We start from the raw sequence: 22,724 nt of genomic DNA, 5'->3' as shown, positions 1-22,724 counted from the left end.
AGTTTTGGTCTGTCTCTTTTATGCGGCCACAGTTGTTCAAATTGTTGAACGCCCATGAGAGATTGACTCGCTCCCGTATCCAGCTCCATGTTGACAGATATCCCGTTGAGTAGGACCCTCAGCATTATAGGAGGCGTCCTGTTGTAGGAGCAGTGGCCATTGATCGTGTTGACCCGCTGTACATCGGTCTCCCGGGTACTGTCCCCACCGTCTTCTGGTCCGCTTTCCAACCCATCCGATTCGTATACCAGCCGAGCTGCCGTTTGTTTGCACATGCGGGCCAAATGCCCTGTATATTCACAGTTCCTGCAAACAGCCTGCTGAAATCGACATTTTCTTGACGAGTGCCCACCCCCACACCTCCAGCACAGACCGGTTTCATTGTTCAAAGTGTTCCCAAAGAATGAGCTGCATCTGGCTGATCTCTCTTGAGCTTCTCTCAGTTTGTAGTTAATTGCTCGCATTGTGGGTTGATGAGGTGTGAACAGCCGTTCCTGTGGCCCTTGATGGCTTCTGGCACCACTGCCTGCGGTCGAGAGCCTGTTCTCCTGGTTTTGTCTGTGTGTGGGTGTAGCAGCTTGTTTAGTGCTGTGAACTTCTTGTTCCAATATTTCGTTAGTTGTCATACCTGCATTGTAAATCAATCTCGTTTCTTCTTCCCCTACCAAGAATGTCTGTGCAACCAGTGCTGCTGCCTCTAAGGTCAGGTTCTTGGTCTCTATGAGCTTTCGGAATATGCCTGTGTGGCCTATTCCTTCAATTAAAGTCTCTCAGCATTTCTCTCCTCAGTTCATCGGAGAACTCACATAAACTAGCCAACCTCCAAAGTTCCGCCATAAAGTCGGGTATGCTCTGGCCCACACAGTGTCTGTAATTGTAGAACCTGTGTCTGGCCATGTGTAGGCTGCTCGCTGGCTTCAGGTGGTCTCTTACCAGTGTGCTCAATTCTTCAAACGATTTGCTTGCTGGTTTCTCGGGTCCAGCAGATCCTTTACTAAAGCGTGTTTTCGAGCCACAGCTGGTCAAGAGATGGGCTCTTCTCTTGTCTGCCTTATCGTCGCCTAACCAGTCTTTGGTTACAAAGCTTTGCTGGAGCCTTTCTATAAAGTCCTCTCAATTGTCTCCCACATTGTACTTTTCATCTGATCCGTTGTTCGCCATTCTGTGGATTCTGTAATCCCGTAACTCATCGCCACTGTAAAGTCCTGTCCCCTCAGTACAGATTCACACGAGGCATGTAGTGAAGTCAAGGTCACTCTGGACTTGCACCTTTATTTCACAGCTCTGGAATGCTGCACTTGCCTGAGACCTGTCCTTATATACCTGTCTCTTGCAAGTGCACCCCTGGTGGTAAGGTATGTTGGTGGTTACAGGTCATATCTTGTTACAGTCATGTATAGCATGTTAGGATACAGTTATATATATAATGCATGACAGAGATGATGGGGAGAGAGAGGGTTGGGATCGGATGGGGTACAGGGGGAAGTCAGTGATGGTGAAATGGACAAGAACGAAGAGCCAGGAGAGGGAAGGAGGGGGCAGACAGGAGAAAGGACGATAATGGGGGAACATGTAGAAGAACAGGTGGGGAGAGGCCAGTTGCGAGTAACCAATGCAACTGGTGTACTTCGGTGCAGCCTGCTCCCTGTGGGTGAATAATCAGATTGTAAAAAGATCTGTGAATTGGAATTGTGCATTGAAATTTTCTGTTAAACTACTTGTTCCATCCACTCATATTAATTACTGCTGAAACATTGAAATTGAACATATTCCCTTCATAACCATTTTAATACAGAGGGTAACAACGGGAGCAGGGGTCAAAGCCTGGTCAGAGCATGTCCCCAGGTGAGCTGACATCCAGGTGGGGGCCTAACGATTGGGCTGCAGCTCAGTGGTGACAAGCCGGCAAGGGTCAAGAGTGGGCGCGGGGAGCAGGGCTGAGCCACACTCGGAGAGACATACCCACGAAAGAAGACAGGCAGACGTCATTTCAGCTTGAAGAGATGGGAGTAGGCTTTTCTCAGAGACCTATGGGATGATTCCACCTTCAAACCAGGGAAATTCTGCCGCAATGTCCCTGTTCAGTCCTGAACTACATTCTGAAGGGTGAAAACATAGAAACATAGAAAATAGGTGCAGGAGTATGCCATTCGGCCCTTCGAGCCTGCACCGCCATTCAATGAGTTCATGGATGAACATGCAACTTCAGTACCCCATTCCTACTTTCTTGCCATACCCCTTGATCCCCCTAGTAGTAAGGACTACATCTAACTCCCTTTTGAATATATTTAGTGAATTGGCCTCAACAACTTTCTGTGGTAGAGAATTCCACAAGTTCACCACTCTCTGGGTGAAGAAGTTTCTCCTCATCTCGGTCCTAAATGGCTTACCCCTTATCCTTAGACTGTCACCCCTGGTTCTGGACTTTCCCAACATTGGGAACATTCTTCCTGCATCTAACCTGTCTAAACCCGTCAGAATTTTAAACGTTTCTATGAGATCCCCTCTCATTCTTCTGAACTCCAGTGAATACAAGCCCAGTTGATCCAGTCTTTCTTGATATGTCAGTCCCGCCATCCCGGGAATCAGTCTGGTGAACCTTCGCTGCATTCCATGAATAGCAAGAATGTCCTTCCTCAAGTTAGGAGACCAAAACTATACACAATACTCCAGGTGTGGCCTCACCAAGGCCCTGTACAACTGTAGCAACACCTCCCTGCCCTTGTACTCAAATCCTCTCGCTATGAAGGCCAACATGTCATTTGCTTTCTTAACCGCCTGCTGTACCTGCATGCCGACCTTCAATGACTGATGTACCATGACACCAGGTCTCGTTGCACCTCCCCTTTTCCTAATCTGTCACCATTCAGATAATAGTTTGTCTCTCTGTTTTTACCACCAAAGTGGATAACCTCACATTTATCCACATTATACTTCATCTGCCATGCATTTGCTCACTCACCTAACCTATCCAAGTCATTCTGCAGCCTCATAGCATCCTCCTCGCAGCTCACACTGCCACCCAACTTAGTGTCATCCGCAAATTTGGAGATACTACATTTAATCCCCTCATCTAAATCATTAATGTACAGTGTAAACAGCTGGGGCCCCAGCACAGAACCTTGCGGTACCCCACTCGTCACTGCCTGCCATTCTGAAAAGTACCCATTTACTCCTACTCTTTGCTTCCTGTCTGCCAACCAGTTCTCAATCCATGTCAGCATACTACCCCTAATCCCATGTGCTTTAACTTTGCACATTAATCTCTTGTGTGGGACCTTGTCGAAAGCCTTCTGAAATTCCAAATACACCACATCAACTGGTTCTCCCTTATCCACTCTACTGGAAACATCCTGTGCGTGGATTTTGTAACGTGTGGTGGCCGTTGCACACCAGCCACCACACGGGCTTGACAGAGCTAGGTCTTGGTCCAGTGACGAGGATTATCCAGGAAAACTGGAAACCAGTTCTGCTGCACGGGCCTAGTGCGCACACACATATCGCAGTGTGGGCTGGACCGTGCTGCCCCTGGGCTCTCGCCTCTTCTGGCCCCGAACTCACGCCTCTCCTGGGTCCCGATCACATCCATCTACAGTCTCTCGCTGCTCCTTCGCCCTGAACTCGCCGCTCCTGCTGTATCTCTCCATGCTCCAATCAGCGACCTGGACCTTGATGACGTCCCTCTTCACCGACGTTGCCCTCCTGCACCAGCTCGCGCTGTACCTTGCAGTGGCACACCGCCATGCTTCCCATGCCCGCTGCTCGCCGCTCTTTTTATAGCCTCGACCTGCCGCTGATGGTCTCTTGTATGGGCCATAAAAGGAGCGGCGAGCGGTGGCCATGGGCAGCATGGCAGCCTTGACCTGCGAGAGACCATCCAACTACAGGCATAGCAGGTCATTACAGAAGTGACAGGGTGAACACCTTAACATGGAAAAATCCACAGGAAGTGTCTACAAGTGACAGAACCGAGTGGCTTTAACAATATATAGATAATGCATAAACATTTGTAAAGAATTCATGTATTTGCTTATAAGAACATAAGAAATAGGAACAGGAGTAGGCTAGACGGCCCCTCGAGCCTGCTCCGCCATTCAATAAGATCATGGCTGATCTGATCATGGACTCAGCTCCACTTTCCACGCCCACTCCCCATAACCCCTTATCTCCTTATCGTTTAAGAAACTGTCCATTTCTGTCTTAAAATTATTCAATGTCCCTGCTTCCAAAGCTCTCTGAGGCAGCAAATTCCACAGATTTACAACACTCTGAAAGAAGAAATCTCCGCTCATCTCTGTTTTAAATGGGCGGCCCTTATTCTAAAATCATGCCCTTTAGTTCTAGTCTCCCCCATCAGTGGAAACATCCTCTCTGCATCCACCTTGTCAAGCCCCCTCATAATTTTTTATACATTTCGATAAGATCACCTCTCATTCTTCTGAATTCCAATGAGTAGAGACCCAACCTACTCAACTTTTCCTCACAAGTCAACCCCCTCATCCCTGAAATCAATCTAGTGAGCCTTCTCTAAATTGCCTCCAAAACAAGTATATCCTTTCATAAATATGCAAATCAAAACTGCACGCAGTTACTTATATATAGTGCATAAGTATGTATAAGTACACGTGTAGATATCTATTGGTATAATCATAAATAGTTTGGATTTTTTTACAGTAGATATATACTATTATATAATACACACACATGTATATCTATATTTCCAGTATTCATTAATGTCGGAATCTGACTTATTTCACCTGTTTTTAGAAAAAACAATCAGCATTAAATGTGTCTTCGAGAACGGCCATTGTGAGCAGTTCTGCAGCGATATTGCCAATTCATCTCGTGAATGCAGCTGTACAGAGGACTATAGACTCGGGGATGACGGAGTCTCCTGCTTCGCTGCAGGTTATTTATATTCTCTTTCCTTCACAACTGATTATAATATAGGCAGAACAAACCAGCAGGTGCTGAGGGGTTGACCAATTAACTAACTGATAGCAGGGACCCTCTAACTAAATGATAGCAGGGACCCTATAACTAACTAATAGTAGGGACTCTATAACTAACGGCTAACACAGATCCTATAGCTAACTGATAGCAGGGACCCGAGAACTAATGGCTAACACAGACCCGATAACTAACTGATAACATAGATCCTATAACTAACTGAAAGCAGGCTCCCTTTAACTAAAATATAGCAGGGACCCTATAACTAACAGATAGCAGGGACCCTATAACAAACGGCTAAGACAGACCCTATAACTAATTGATAGCATTGACCCGAAAACTAAATGATAGCAGGCGCCCTATAACTAACTGAAAGCAGGGACCCAATAACTAAATGATAGCAGGGACCCAATAACAAATTGAAAGCAGGGACCCTATAACGAAATGATAGCAGGGACCCTATAACTAACTGACAGCAGGGACCCTATAACTAAATAATAGCAGGGACCCGATAACGAACTGATAGCAGGGACACTATAACTAAATAATAGCAGTGACCCTATAACTAACTGATAACACAGACCCTATAACTAACTGAAAGCAGGGATCCAATAACTAAATGATAGCAGGCACTCTATAACTAACTGAAAGCAGGGACCAAATAACTAAAAGATAGCAGGGACCCGATAACTAAATAAAAGCAGTGACCCTATAACTAACTGATAACACAGACCCTATAATTAACTGATAGCAGGGGCCCTATAACTAACTAATAGCAGGGGCCCTATAACTAACTGATAGCACGGACCCTATAACTAAATAACAGCAGGGACCTTATAACTAACTGATAGCAGGGACCCTATAACTAAATAATAGCAGGGACCCTATAACTAACTGATAGCAGGGGCCCTAAAACGAACTGATAACACAGATCCTATAACTAAATGATAGCAGGGACCCGATAACTAACTGATAGCAGGGACCCTATAACTAACGGCTAATACAGACCTGATAACTAACTGATAACAGATCCTACAACGAACTGAAAGCAGGGACCCTCTAACTAAATGATAGCAGGGATCATATAACTAACTGAAAGCAGGGTCCCTATAACTAAAAGATAGCAGGGACCATAGAACTAACTGATAGCAGGGACCCCATAATTAAAAGATAGCAGGGACCATAGAACTAACTGATAGCAGGGACCCTACAACTAAATGATAGCAGGGACCATAGAACTAACTGAAAGCAGGGACCCTATAACTAAATGATAGCAGGGACCGTATAACTAAATGATAGCAGGCACCCTATAACTAACTGAAAGCAGGGACCCAATAACTAAATGATAGCAGGGACCCTATAACTAACTGAAAGCAGGGACCCTATAACAAAATGATAGCAGGGACCAGAAAACTAACTGATATCAGGGACCCTATAACTAAATAGCAGGGACCCTATAACTAACTGATAACACAGACCCAATAACTAACTGATAACATAGACCCTATGATTAACTGATAACACAGACCCTATAACTAACCGATAGCAGGGACCTGATAACTAACTGATAGCAGGGACCCGATAACTAACTGATAACACAAATCCTATAACGAACCGATAGCAGGGACCCTGTAATTAACTGATAGCAGGGACCCTATAACTAACTGATAACAAAGACCCTATAACTAACTGATAACACAGACCCTATAACTAACCGATGGCAGGGGCCCTATAACTAACTGAGAGCAGGGACCCTATAACTAACTGATAGCAGGGACCCTATAATTAACTGATAACAAAGACCCTATAACTAACTGATAACACAGACCCTATAACTAACCGATGGCAGGGGCCCTATAACTAACTGAGAGCAGGGACCCTATAACTAACTGATAGCAGGGACCCTATAATTAACTGATAACAAAGACCCTATAACTAACTGATAACATAGACCCTATAACTAACTGATAACACAGACCCTATAACTAACCGATGGCAGGGGCCCCAGAACTAAGTGATACCACTGACCCTGTATCTAACTGATAACACAGACCCTATAATTAACTGACAGCAGTGATCGTGTAACTAACTGATAACATAGATCCTATAACTAACTGATAACACAGATTCGGTAACTAACTGATAACACAGACACTATAACTAACCGATAGCAGGGACCCGATAACTAACTGATAGCAGGGACCCTATAACTAAATAATAGCATGGTCCCTATAATTAACTGATAGCAGGGGCCCTAAAACGAACTGATAACACAGATCCTATAACTAACTGTTAACAGGGACCCTATAACTAACTGATAACAGGGACCCTACAATTAACTGATAGCAGGAGCCCGATAACTAACTGATAGCAGGTGCCCTATAACGAACTAATAGCAGGGACCCTATAACTAACTGATAGCAGGGACCCTATAACTAAATAATAGCAGGGACCCTATAACTAACTGATAGCAGGGCCCTAAAACGAACTGATAACACAGATCCTATAACTAAATAATAGCAGGGACCCTATAACTAACTGATAGCAGGGGCCCTAAAACGAACTGATAACACAGATCCTATAACTAAATGATAGCAGGGACCCTATAACTAAATGATAGCAGGGACCCTATAACTAACTGAAAGCAGGGTCCCTATAACTAAAAGATAGCAGGGACCATAGAACTAACTGATAGCAGGGACCCTATAATTAAAAGATAGCAGGGACCATAGAACTAACTGATAGCAGAGACCCTAGAACTAAATGATAGCAGGGACCCTATAACTAACTGATAGCAGGGACCCTCTAACTAAATGATAGCAGGGACCCTATAACTAACTGAAAGCAGGGTCCCTATAACTAAAAGATAGCAGGGACCATAGAGGTAATTGATAGCAGGGACCCTAGAACTAAATGATAGCAGGGACCCTATAACTAACTGAAAGCAGGGACCCAATAACTAAATGATAGCAGGGACCCGATAACTAACTGAAAGCAGGGACCCTATAACAAAATGATAGCAGGGACCAGAAAACTAACTGTTATCAGGGACCCTATAACTAACTGATAGCAGTCACCCTATAACTAAATAATAGTAGGGACCCTATAACTAACTGATAACACAGACCCAATAACTAACTGATAGCAGTGACCCTATAATTAACTGATAGCAGGGACCCGATAACTAACTGATAACACAGACCCTATAACGAACCAATAGCAGGGACCCTGTAATTAACTGATAGCAGGGACCCTATAACTAACTGATAACAAAGACCCTATAACTAACTGATAACACAGACCCTATAACTAACCGATGGCAGGGGCCCTATAACTAACTGAGAGCAGGGACCCTATAACTAATTGATAGCAGGGACACTATAACTAACTGATAGCAGGGACCCTATAATTAACTGATAACACAGACCCTATAACTAACTGATAACATAGACCCTATAACTAACTGATAACACAGACCCTATAACTAACCGATGGCAGGGGCCCCAGAACTAAGTGATACCACTGACCCTGTATCTAACTGATAACACAGACCCTATAACTAACTGACAGCAGTGATCGTGTAACTAACTGATAACATAGATCCTATAACTAACTGATAACACAGATCCGGTAACTAACTGATAACACAGACACTATAACTAACCGATAGCAGGGACCCGATAACTAACTGAAAGCTGGGACCCTATAACTAAATAATAGCAGGGACCCTATAACTAACTGATAGCAGGGATCCTATAACTAAATAATAGCAGGGACCCTACAACGAACTGATAACACAGATCCTATAACTAACTGTTAACAGGGACCCTATAACTAACTGATAACAGGGACCCTATAATTAACTGATAGCAGGAGCCCGATAACTAACTGATAGCAGGTGCCCTATAACGAACTAATAGCAGGGACCCTATAACTAACTGATAGCAGGGACCCTATAACTAAATAATAGCAGGGACCCTATAACTAACTGATAGCAGGGGCCCTAAAACGAACTGATAACACAGATCCTATAACTAAATAATAGCAGGGACCCGATAACTAAATGATAGCAGGGACCCTATAACTAACTGATAGCAGGGACCCTATAACTAAAAGATAGCAGGGACCATAGAGGTAATTGATAGCAGGGACCCGAGAACTAAATGATAGCAGGGACCCTATAACTAACTGAAAGCAGGGTCCCTATAACTAAAATATAGCAGGGACCATAGAACTAACTGTTATCAGGGACCCTATAACTAACTGATAGCAGTCACCCATTTAACTAAATAATAGTAGGGACCCTATAACTAACTGATAACACAAACCCAATAACTAACTGATAGCAGTGACCCTATAATTAACTGATAACACAGACCCTATAATTAACTGATAACATAGACCCTATAACTAACTGATAACACAGACCCGATAACTAACCGATAGCAGGGACCCGATAACTAACTGATAGCAGGGACCCGATAACTAACTGATAACACAGACCCTATAACGAACTGATAGCAGGGACCCTGTAATTAACTGATAGCAGGGACCCTATAACTAACAGATAACAAAGACCCTATAACTAACTGATAACACAGACCCTATAACTAACTGACAGCAGTGATCGTGTAACTAACTGATAACATAGATCCTATAACTAGCTGATAACACAGATCCGGTAACTAACTGATAACACAGACACTATAACTAACCGATAGCAGGGACCCGATAACTAACTGATAGCAGGGACCATATAACTAACTGATAACACAGACCCTATAACTAACCGATGGCAGGGGCCCTATAACTAACTGATAGCAGGGACCCTATAACTAACTGAAAGCAGGGACCCTAAAACTAATTGATAGCAGGGACACTATAACTAACTGATAACGTAGACCCTATAACTAACTGATAACATAGACCCTATAACTAACTGATAACACAGACCCTATAACTAACCGATGGCAGGCGCCCTAGATCTAAGTGATACCACTGACCCTGTATCTAACTGATAACACAGACCCTATAACTAACCGATGGCAGGGGCCCTATAACTAACAGATAGCAGGGACCCTATAACTAACTGATAGCAGGGGCCCTATAACATAACTGAAAGCAGGGACCCTATAACTAATTGATAGCAGGGACACGATAACTAACTGATAGCAGGGATCCGATAACTAACTGATAGCAGGAGCCCTATAACTAACTGATAGCAGGGACCCTATAATTAACGGCTAACATAGATCTTATAACTAACTAATAGCAGGGAACCTATAACTAACTGAAAGCAGGGACCCTATAACTAATTGATAGCAGGGACACTATAACTAACTGATAGCAGGGACCCTATAACTAACTGATAACATAGACCCTATAACTAACCGATGGCAGGGGCCCTAGATCTATGTGATACCACTGACCCTGTATCTAACTGATAACACAGACCCTATAACTAACCGATGGCAGGGGCACTATAACTAATTGATAGCAGGGACCCTATAACTAAATAATAGCAGGGGACCTATAACTAACTGATAACACAGACCCTATAACCAACTGATAGCAGGGACCCTGTAACTAAATAATAGCAGGGGCCCTATAACTCTACTGATAACACAGACCCTATAACTAACTGATAACACAGACGCTATAACTAACTGATAGCAGGGACCCTATAACTAACTGATAGCAGGGAGCCGATATCTAACTGATAACACAGACGCTATAACTAACTGATAGCAGGGACACGATAACTAATTGATAGCAGGGACCCCATAACGAACTGATAACACATACCCTATAACTAACTGATAGCAGGGAACCTGTAACTAATTGATAGCAGGGACACTGTAACTAAATAATAGCAGGGAGCCTATAACTAACTGATAGCAGGGACCCTATAACTAAATAATTGCAGGGACCCGACACTACATAACAGCAGGGACCCTATAACTAATTAATAGCAATGACCCTACAACTAAATAATAGCAGCGACCCGCTAACTAAATAATAGCAGGTACCCTATAACTAACTGATAACACAGACCCGAAAACTAACTGATAGCAGGGACCCTATAAATAACTGATAGCAGGGACCCTATAACTAACTGATAGCAGGGAACCTATAAATAAATAATAGCAGGGACCCTATAACGAACTGATAACACATACCCTATAACTAACTGATAGCAGGGACAATATAACTAACTGATAGCAGGGACGCGATAACTAACTGATAACACAGACCCTATAACTAACTTATAGCAGGGACCCTAGAACTAAATAATAGCAGGGTCCCTATAACTAACTGATAGCAGGAATCCTATAACTAACTGATAGCAAGTACCCTATAACTAACTAATAGCAGGGACCCTATAACTAACTGATAACACAGACCCGAAACTAAATAATAGCAGGGACCCTAAAACTAAATAATAGCAGGGAACCTATAACTAACTGATAGCAGAGACCCGACAACTAAATAACAGCAGGGACCCTACAACTAAATAATAGCAGGGAACCTAGAACTAACTGCTAGCAGGGACCCTGCAACTAAATGATAGCAGGGACCCTATAACTAAATAATAGCAGAGTCCCTATAACTAAATAGTAGCATGGACCCTATAACTAACTGATAGCAGGGACCCTAGAACTAAATAATAACAGGGACTCTATAACTAAATGATAGCAGGGACCCTATAACTAAATAATAACAGGGACCCTATAACTAACTGATAGCAAGGAACCTGTAACTAAATAACAGCAAGGACCCAATAACTAACTAATAGCAGGGACCCTATAACTAACTGATAACACAGACCCGAAACTAAATAATAGCAGGGACCCTAAAACTAAATAATAGCAGGGAACCTATAACTAACTGATAGCAGAGACCCGACAACTAAATAACAGCAGGGACCCTACAACTAAATAATAGCAGGGAACCTAGAACTAACTGCTAGCAGGGACCCTGTAACTAAATGATAGCAGGGACCCTATAACTAAATAATAGCAGAGTCCCTATAACTAAATAGTAGCATGGACCCTATAACTAACTGATAGCAGGGACCCTAGAACTAAATAATAACAGGGACTCTATAACTAAATGATAGCAGGGACCCTATAACTAAATAATAACAGGGACCCTATAACTAAATGATAGCCGGGACCCTATAACTAAATAATAGCAGGGACCCTATAGCTAACTGATAGCAAGAATCCTGTAACTAAATAATAGCAAGGACCCAATAACTAACTGATAGCAGGGACCCTATAACTAACTGATAACACAGCACCTAAACTAACTGATAGCCAGGACCCTATAACTAACTGATAGCAGGGATCCTATAACTAAATAATTGCAGGGACCGAATAACAAACTGATAACACAGATCCTATAACTAACTGATAGCAGGGACCCTATAACTAACTGATAGTAGGGATCCTATAACTAAATAATGGCAGGGACCCTAAACTAACAGATAGCATGGACCCTATAACTAACTGATAGCAAGGACCCTATAACTAAATAATAGCAGGGACCCTATAACTAACTGATAGCAGGGACCCTATAACTAACTGATAGCAGGGACCCTGTAACTAAATAATAGCAGGGACCCTATAACCAATTGATAGCAAGGACACTATAACTAACTGATAGCAGGGACCCTATAACTAACGAATAGCATGGACCCTATAACGAATTGATAGCAGGTACCCTATAACCAACTGGTAGCATGGACCCTATAACTAAATAATAGCAGGGACCCTGTAACTAATTGATAGCAGGGACACGAGAACTAACTGATCACACAGACCCTATAACTAACTGATAGCCAGGACCCTATAACTAACTGATAGCAGGGACCCTATAACTAAATAATCGCAGGGACCGTATAACAAACTGATAACACGGACTCTATAACTAACTGATAGCAGGGACCCTATAACTAACTGATAGCAGGGACCCTATAACTAAATAATGGCAGGGACCCTATAACTAACGGATAGCAAGGACCCTATAACTAAATAATAGCAGGGACCCTATAACTAACTGATAGCAGGGACCCTATAACTAACTGATAGCAGGGACCCGATAACTAAATAATAGCAGGGAACCTATAACTAACTGATAGCAGGGACCCTATAACGAACTGATAACACAGACCCTATAACTAATTGATAGCAGGGACCCTATAACTAACTGATAACACAGACTCTATAACTAAATAATAGACGGGACCTTATAACTAATTGATAGCAGGGACCTTATATCTAAATAATAGCAGGGACCCTCGAACTAACTGATAGCAGGGATCCTATAACTAACTGATAGCAGGGACCCTGTAACTAAATGATAGCAGGGACCCTATAACTAAATAATAGCAGGGACCCTCCAACTAAATGATAGCAGGGACCCTATAATTAAATAAAGCAAGAACCCTATAAATAACTGATAGCAAGGACCCTATTAGAAAATAATAGCAAGGACCCTCTAACTAACTGATAACAAGGACCCTATAAATAACTGAAACCAAGGACCCTATAACAAAATAATAGCAAGGACCCTCTAACGAACTGATAGCAAGGACCTTATACTAACTGATAGCAGGGACCCTATAACTAACTGATAACACAGACCCTCTTACTAAATAATAGCAATGTACCCAAGAGGTAACTGATAACACAGACCCTATAACAAACTGATAGCAGAGAACCTCTATCTAACTGACAGCAGCGACCCTATAACTAAATAATAGCAGGGACCCTGTAACTAATTGATAGCAGGGACACTATAACTAACTGATCACACAGACCCTATAACTAACTGATAGCAGGGACCCTATAACTAAATAATAGCAGGGACCCGATAACTAAATGATAACAGGGACCCTATAACTGAATAATGGCAGGGACCCTATAACTAACTGATAAGACAGACCTTATAACTAACTGATGGCAGGCACCATCACACTAAATAATAGCAGTGACCCTATAACTAACTGATAGCAAGGACCTCGTAACTAAATAATAGCAAGGACCCAATAACTAACTGATAGCAGGGACCCAAAACTAACTGATAACACAGACCCTATAACTAACTGAAAGCAGGGACCCTCTAACTAAATAATAGCAGCGACCCTATAAATAAATAATAGCAGGGACCCTATAACTAACTGATAGCAGGGACCCTATAACTAAATAATAGCAGTGACCCTATAACTAATTGATAGCAGGGACCCTATCACTAAATAATAACAGGGACCCAAAAACTAAATAATAGCAGGGACCCTATAACTAAATAATAGCAGCGATCGTATAACTAATTAATAGCAGGGACCCTATCACTAAATAATAACAGGGACCCTATAATTAATTGATAGCAGGGACCTTATAACAAAATCATAGCAGGGACCCGATAACTAACTGATAGCAGGGACCTTATAACTAAATAATAGCAGGGACCCTATAACTAACTGATAACACAGACCCTATAACTAAATAATAGCAGGAACCCTATAACTAACTGATAACATAGACCCTATAACGAACTGATAGCAGGGATCCTATAAATAAATAATAGCAGGGACCCTATAACTAATTGATAGCAGGGACCTTATCACTAAATAATAACAGGGACCCTATAACTAACTGATAGCAGGGACCCTATAACTAAATAATAGCAGGGACCCTATAACTAATTGATAGCAGGGACCCTATCACTAAATAATAACAGGGACCCTATAACTAAATAATAGCAGGGACCCTATAACTAAATAATAGCAGCGATCGTATAACTAATTGATAGCAGGGACCCTATCACGAAATAATAACAGGGACCCTATAACTAACTGATAGCAGGGACCCGACAACTAAATCATAGCAGGGACCCTATAACTAACTGATAGCAGGGACCCTATAATTAAATAATAGCAGGGAATCTATAACTAACTGATAACACAGACCCTATAACTAACTGATAGCAGGGACCCAATAACTAAATAATAGCAGGGACCCTGTAACTAATTGATAGCAGGGACCCTATAACTAAATCATAGCAGGGACCGTATAACTAACTGATAACAGGGGCCCTATAACTAAATAATAGCAGGGAATCTATAACTAACTGATAGTAGGGACCCTATAATTAAATAATAGCAGGGAATCTATAACTAAATAATGCAGGGACCCTATAACTAATTGATAGCAGGGACCCTATCACTAAATAATAACAGGGACCCTATAACTAAATAATAGCAGGGACCCTATAACTAAATAATAGCAGCGATCGTATAACTAATTGATAGCAGGGACCCTATCACGAAATAATAACAGGGACCCTATAACTAACTGATAGCAGGGACCCTATAACTAACTGATAGCAGGGACCCTATAATTAAATAATAGCAGGGAATCTATAACTAACTGATAACACAGACCCTATAACTAACTGATAGCAGGGACCCAATAACTAAATAATAGCAGGGACCCTGTAACTAATTGATAGCAGGGACCCTATAACTAAATCATAGCAGGGACCGTATAACTAACTGATAACAGGGGCCCTATAACTAAATAATAGCAGTGGCCCTATAACTAAATAATGCAGGGACCCTATAACTAACTGATAACAGGGACCCTATCACTAACTGATAGCAAGGATCCTGCAACTAATTGATAACAGGGACCCTATAACTAACTGATAACAGGGACCCTATAACTAAATAATAGCAGGGACCCTATAACTAACTGTTAGCAGGGACCCTATAACTAAATAATATCAGGGACCCTATAACTAAATAATAGCAGCGATCGTATAACTAATTAATAGCAGGGACCCTATCACTAAATAATAACAGGGACCCGATAATTAACTGATAGCAGGGACCCTATAACGAAATCATAGCAGTGACCCTATAACGAACTGATAGCAGGGACCTTATAACTTAATAATAGCAGGGACCCTATAACTAACTGATAACACAGACCCTATAACTAAATAATAGCAGGGACACTATAACTAACTGATAACATAGACCCTATAACTAACTGATAGCAGGGACCCTCTAACTAAATAATAGCAGCGACCCTATCACTAACTGATAGCAGGGACTTTATAACTAACTGATAGCAGGGACCCTATAACTAAATAATCGCAGGAACCCTATAACTAGCTGATAGCAGGGACCCTATAACTAACTGATAGCAGGGACCCTATAACTAACTGATAGCAGGGACCCTATAACTAATTGATAGCAGGGACCTTATCACTAAATAATTTCAGGGACCCTGTAACTAAATAATAGCAGGGACCCTATAACTAAATAATAGCAGCGATCGTATAACGAATTGATAGCAGGGATCCTATCACTAAATAATAACAGGGACCCTATAACTAACTGATAGCAGGGACCCTATAACTAACTGATAGCAGGGACCCTATAACTAAATAATAGCAGCGACCCTATCACTAACTGATAGCAGGGACTTTATAACTAGCTGATAGCAGGGACCCTATAACTAACTGATAGCATGGACCCTATAACTAAATAATAGCATGGACCCTATAAATAAATAACAGCAGGGACCCTATATCTAATTGATTGCAGGGACCATATATCTAATTGATAGCAGGGATCCTATAACTAATTGATAGTAGGGACCCTATAACTAAATAATAGCAGGGACTCTATAACTAACTGATAGCAGGGACCCTATAACTAAATAATAGCAGGGACCCTATAACTAATTGATAGCAGGGACCCTATCACTAAATAATAACAGGGACCCTATAACTAACTGATAGCAGGGACCCTAACACTAAATAATAACAGGGACCCTATAACTAACTGATAGCAGGGACCCTATAACTAAATCATAGCAGGTACCCTATAACTAACTGATAGTAGGGACCCTATAATTAAATAATAGCAGGGAATCTATAACTAAATAATGCAGGGACCCTATAACTAACTGATAACAGGGACCCTATCACTAACTGAAAGCAAGGATCCTGTAACTAATTGATAACAGGGACCCTATAACTCACTGATAACAGGGACCCTATAACTAAATAATAGCAGGGACCCTATAACTAACTGTTAGCAGGGACCCTATAACTAAATAATATCAGGGACCCTATAACTAACTGATAACACAGATCCTATAACTAACTGATAGCAGGGACCCTATATCTAAATAATAGCATGGACCCTCTAACTAATTGATAGCAGGGACCCTATAACTAACTGATAACAGGGACCCTCTCACTAACTGATAGCAAGGATCCTGTAACTAATTGATAGCAGGGACCCTATAACTAACTGTTAGCAGGGACCCTATAACTAAATGATAGCAGGGACCCTATAATTAAATAATAGCAGGGATCCTATAACTTACTGATCACACAGACCCTATAACTAACTGATAGCAGGGATCTTATAACTAAATGATAACCCAATGCCTATAACTAAATGATAGCATAGGGCCTGTAACTAACTGATAACACGGACCCTATAACTGATAGCACAGTGACTATAAATAACTGATAGCTACCCGAAGTCGCCACTTTCCGACTGTGTACCAAATACATCACCACTGTCCACACCACATAAATTACCAGGTAATTCTGTATTCCAGCCTCCATTCTGTATTCACACTCCCATCACACTCTGTGGATGCAGTGGCGCTGATTGTGTTGATGTAGGATTCATAATTCAAATGTGTTAGCCGGGCTTCATAGTGTCAGGAATAAGGAGCGAGAAGGATTTTGGATCTTTGATGAATAAACTGAATTTATAGAAATACGTTGATCAGACGTTAATTTGATGGAAGACTGAGTGATTACATTTCCTTTTACAGTGCAGTATCCATGTGGAAAAGTGCCGGTTGTGGTCAATCGGATGAAGAAGTTGGGCATGCCTAATGAACCTGATGAAAGGGGAAGAATCGTGGGTGGAACAGATGCTTTCAAAGGAGAATACCCGTGGCAGGTATACAAGAACTAACGCTGCCAAATGGTTTGTGATCGTGCTGTGGTATCCCTGAAACTTCTCAGGCGACACCAGTCATGATTAGTACACTGAAGAGCTAGCCTTCAATCAACAAGTATCAGCTCATTCAGGCCATTGCACTAGTGCTAGCTCTGGGTCAGATCCAGCTACCCTTATCCCATTCCCGAAACCTTTATTTTAAATGTTTATCTAATTACCTACTAACGGACTTGATTGATTTGACTTCAATGGCTCCTTGTATTCATGAGTTCCATATCTTACAAACACTTGTCCCTTCATTCTAATAGTGATCAGCAGCAGTCTGTGCCCATTATTTGCAGATTCAGCAACCAGTGGAAATAGGAAATCATTTGCCCTTAACTCTTCAACATCTTTCCAGTTCGACCCACCTTAACGTTCTCAAACCATTTCTGTACACATCTAGTTTTGAAATCTTCTTAAGAATACCCTCCAATCCCTGATCATCCCACTGAATCCGCATTGCCCATTTTCCATGGGTGCAATACTCTTCCTATACTTGGGTGCCCTAAGCTTGTTCAGCGTGCTCCAAGTGTGGCACAACCAATATGTTCTACAAATTGATCATTATATTCTTGCTTTTTATTCAGTGCCAAAGTATATAAAACACAAGTGTATCCGTACCTCTAGATTTGGGTAGTTGGAGCACATCATCTGCGTATCTATACCTTCAGATCTGTCTGTCTATAGACCCATGTACCTGTACCCCTACATCTGGATGGGGAACATGGAGATGGCAGAAACTCTGAACAAATATTTTGTATCAGTCTTTATGGTAGAGGACACTAACAATATTCCGACAGTGGATAGTCAAGGGACTATAGGGGGCGAGAAACTTAACGCAATCACAATCACTAAGGAGGTGGTACTCAGTAAGATAATGGGACTAAAGGCAGATAAATCCCCAGGACCTGATGGCTTGCATCCTCGGTGTAGTGTATGGAGAAAGAGTCAGACTGAACACTGTGAGCTCAAAGTAAAGTGTGACCTTTGTCTTTTATTGCAGGTCTCCAGAGTGCCTCTCCAACCTGTGAAGCAATCTTAAACACCTGTGCTCGCAAGGGAATATGAGATCCCTTGGGACTCCGGGGAATGAGCCCTTTGGTGGCTGTACAGAGCATATACAAGTCCAGATACATAACAACAATCACCCCCAAAGTCAATAGTGTAACTATTTACAATGTGAGTCGATCTCGGGCTCTTCTTGCCCTGGTTAATCGTCTCGGTGTGAAGGCTGGTGTTGTTGAGTCACTTGTTGGGCCCTCGCTGGGCTGCTGTGCAGCTGGCCTTGCTGGGCTCCTGGTGTGTTGGGCCCAGCAGAGCTTCTGTGGATGATGGGTTCTGCTTCGTGGTCAACAGTGGTATCGGTTGCCACTGGTGTGTGTGTGTGGGGGATCAAAAAAGGTAAGGTCCAAGGTGGGTTGCTCAGGATAGTCCGTGAATCTGAGTTTGATTTAGTCCAAGTGTTTCCGGTGAATGAGTCCATTTGAAAGTTTGACCCGAAACGCCCTGCTCTCCTCTTTGGCCGCGACAGTGCCGGGAAGCCACTTGAGATCTTGCCCATAATTTAATACAAATACAGGATCATTGACTTCAATCTCGCGTGCCACATTTGCGCTATTATGGTATGCACTTTGTTGAAGCCACCTGCTCTCTACCTGTTCATGTAGATCAGGGTGAACTAACAAGAGCCTTGTCTTAAGTGCTCTTTTCATGAGCAGTTCAGCAGGTGGGATCCCAGTGAGTGAGTGGGGTCTCGTGCGGTAGCTGAGCAGAACTCGGGATAGGCGAGTCTGCAGTGAGTCTTCAGTTACCCTCTTCAAGCCTTGCTTGATGGTTTGCACTGCTCTCTCTGCCTGACCATTGGACGATGGTTTAAGTGGGGCAGATGTGACATGTTTGATCCCGTTACAGGTCATAAATTCTTTGAACTCAGCACTGGTAAAGCATGGCCAGTTGTCGCTCACCAAGACATTGGGTAAGCCATGTGTGGCAAACATGGCCCGCAGGCTTTCAGTGGTGGCAGCGGACATGCTAGCCGACATTAGCTCACATTCAAGCTACTTGGAGTGCGCGTCTACAACCACAAGGAACATTTTACCCAAGAGCGGACCTGCATAGTCGATGTGTACCCTAGACCACGGTTTGGAGGGACAAGACCATAAACTTAGCGGCACCTCCCTGGGTACATTGCTCAACTGCGAGCATGTATTATATCTGTGACTGCAGGACTCTTAGTCCGCATTGATGCCGGGCCACCACACATGGGATCTGGCTATTGCTTTCATCATTACGATGCCTGGGTGGGTACTGTGGAGATCATTGATGAAGGTGTCTCTGCCCTTCTTGGGACCACTACTCGATTGCCCCACAGAAGGCAGTCTGCCTGTATAGACATTTCATCTTTGCGCCGCTGGAATGGCTTTATCTCTTTCTGCATTTCCATTGGGACACTGGACCAGCTCCCGTGAGGCACACAGCTTTTAACTAGAGATAATAAGGGTTCCTGGCTTGTCTAGATTTTGATCTTCCGGGCAGTGACGGGTGATTGCTCACTCTCAAATGCTTCTATAACCATGGCTACATCTGCGGGCTGTGCCATTTCCACCCCCACGGTGGGTAATGGCAGCCTACTGAGAGCATCGGCGCAGTTTTCTGTGCCTGGCCTGTGGCGGATGGCGTAATTGTATGTGGACAACGTGAGTACCCATCTCTGGATACGGGCCGATGCGTTGGTATTTATCCCTTTGCTCTCGGAAAACAGGGATATAAGTGACTTATGGTCAGTTTTCAATTCGAATTTTAGCCCAAACAGGTATTGATGCATTTTCTTTACCCATAGACACAGGCTAACGCTTCTTTTTCAATCATGCTGTTGGCTCTCTCGGCCTTAGACAGACTCCTAGCTGCATAAGCAATCAGTTGCAGTTTCCCGAAATCATTAGCTTGTTGCAATATACACCTGACGCCATATGACGATGCATCACATGCTAGTACCAAACGCTTACATGGATCATACAACACAAGCAATTTGTTTGAGCATAACAATTTTCTCGCTTTTCCAAAGGCATTTTCTTGGCTTTTGCCCCAAATCCATTCACCCCCTTTTCATAGTAAGACATGTAATGGTTCTAGCAGGGTGCTGAGACCCGGTAAGAAGTTACCAAAGTAGTTCAAGAGTCCCAGAAACGACCGAAGTTCCGTCACGTTCTGTGGCCTCGGTGCGTTCTCGATTGCCTCCGTCTTCGCGTTGGTGGGCCTGATGACGTCCACCGCAATCCTCCTTCCCAAGAACTCCACTTCAGGCGCCAGGAAAACGCACTTCGAGCATTTTAACCTGAACCCCACGCGGTTGAGTCGACTAAGAACCTCCTCCAGCTTCTGCAGGTGCTCGACTATGTTCCGACCTGTGGTCGTCCTGGAAGACCACGGTGAACAGGACCGACTTCAGTAAACTTTCCATGTTTCTCTGGAATATCGCTGCCACTGATCGGATTCCAAACAGGCATCTGTTATAAACAAAAAGACCTTTGTGCGTGTTGATGCAGGTGAGGGCCTTCGATGATTCCTCCAGTTCCAACATCATGTAGGCTGAGGTCAGATCCAGCTTCGTGAACGTCTTTCCTCCCGCCAGCGTTGCAAAGAGGTCGTCGGCTTTTGGAAGTGGGTATTGGTCCTGCAGGGAGAAACGATTAATAGTTCCTTTGCAAACGCCACAAATTCTGACGGTGCCGTCTCCCTTGAGGACTGGGACAATAGGACTGGCCCACTTGCTGAACTCGATCGGTGAGATGATGCCCTCTCTTTGTAGCCGGTTGAGCTCGATCTCTACCCTTTCTCTCATCATGTACGGTACTGTTCTCGCCTTGTGATGGATGGGTCGCTTCCCTGGAATTAGGTGGATCTGCACTTTTGCTCCTTGGAATTTCCCGATGCCCGGTTCGAACAGCGAAGGAAATTTGTTTAAGACCTGTGCACACAAGGTGTCGTCAGCGGGCGATAGTGCTCGGATGTCGTCCCAGTTCCAGCGTATCTTTCCCAGCCAGCTCCTGCCGTGCAGCATGGGACCATCGCCCGGTACCGCCCAGAGTGGTAGCTTGTGCACCGCTCCATCGTAGGAGACCTTTATGGTAGCACTGCCGATTACAGGAATCAGTTCTTTCGTGTAAGTTCTTAGTCTCGTGCGAATTGGAGTTAAGAATGGCCTTGAGGTCTTGTTGCACCACAACCTTTCGAAAGTCTTTTTGCCCATGATGGACTGGCTCGCGCCCATGTCCAGCTCCATTGACACCGGGAGTCCATTTAGTTCAACATTCAGCATTATCGGGGGACAATTCGTGGTGAATGTGTGCACCCCGTGTACCTCTGCCTCCTCTATCAGAGGTTCTGTTTCGTCGTGATCCTCCGTGGATCTGTCCTCCTCTGCAACGTGGTGGTTTGCAGGTTTAGCAGGCCTAGCAGCTCGCCTGCACATACGTTGGAGGTGCCCATTGTTCCACAGCCCTTGCAAATGTATCCTGTGAATCGGCATGAATGGAAACGATGATCACCCCCGCAGCGCCAACAAGGTGTTAATGGTATTGCATTCATCACCCTTAATGGTGGACTCTGAGACATCTGTGGACGTGTAGCTGCAGGTATGTGTGACCTGCCCTGTCCGTTACGATTCGAAAACAACATCACTTGATTCACAGTACTTGTAGCAGCACTTGTGTGCTGAGAGATTTGCTTAGTA

The 22,724-nt window shown here is 43.3% G+C and overlaps 1 protein-coding gene across 1 annotated transcript in view; it reads left to right on the top strand.

The window, feature by feature from the left end:
- Positions 1–22,724, top strand: part of LOC139275610 (coagulation factor VII-like) — an 86,158-nt gene that overhangs the window by 50,957 nt on the left and 12,477 nt on the right. Inside the window, exon 5 of the mRNA XM_070892780.1 lies at positions 17,820–17,950. Within this exon, the coding sequence (XP_070748881.1) occupies positions 17,820–17,950 (131 nt within the window). The remainder of the gene's footprint in view (positions 1–17,819; positions 17,951–22,724) is intronic.

This window comes from Pristiophorus japonicus, chromosome 11, assembly GCF_044704955.1.
Source record: "Pristiophorus japonicus isolate sPriJap1 chromosome 11, sPriJap1.hap1, whole genome shotgun sequence".
NCBI classification, from domain to species: Eukaryota; Metazoa; Chordata; class Chondrichthyes; family Pristiophoridae; genus Pristiophorus; species Pristiophorus japonicus.
The sequence above is the reverse complement of the archived record's forward strand: the minus strand, read 5'-3'. Positions and strand labels throughout refer to the sequence as shown.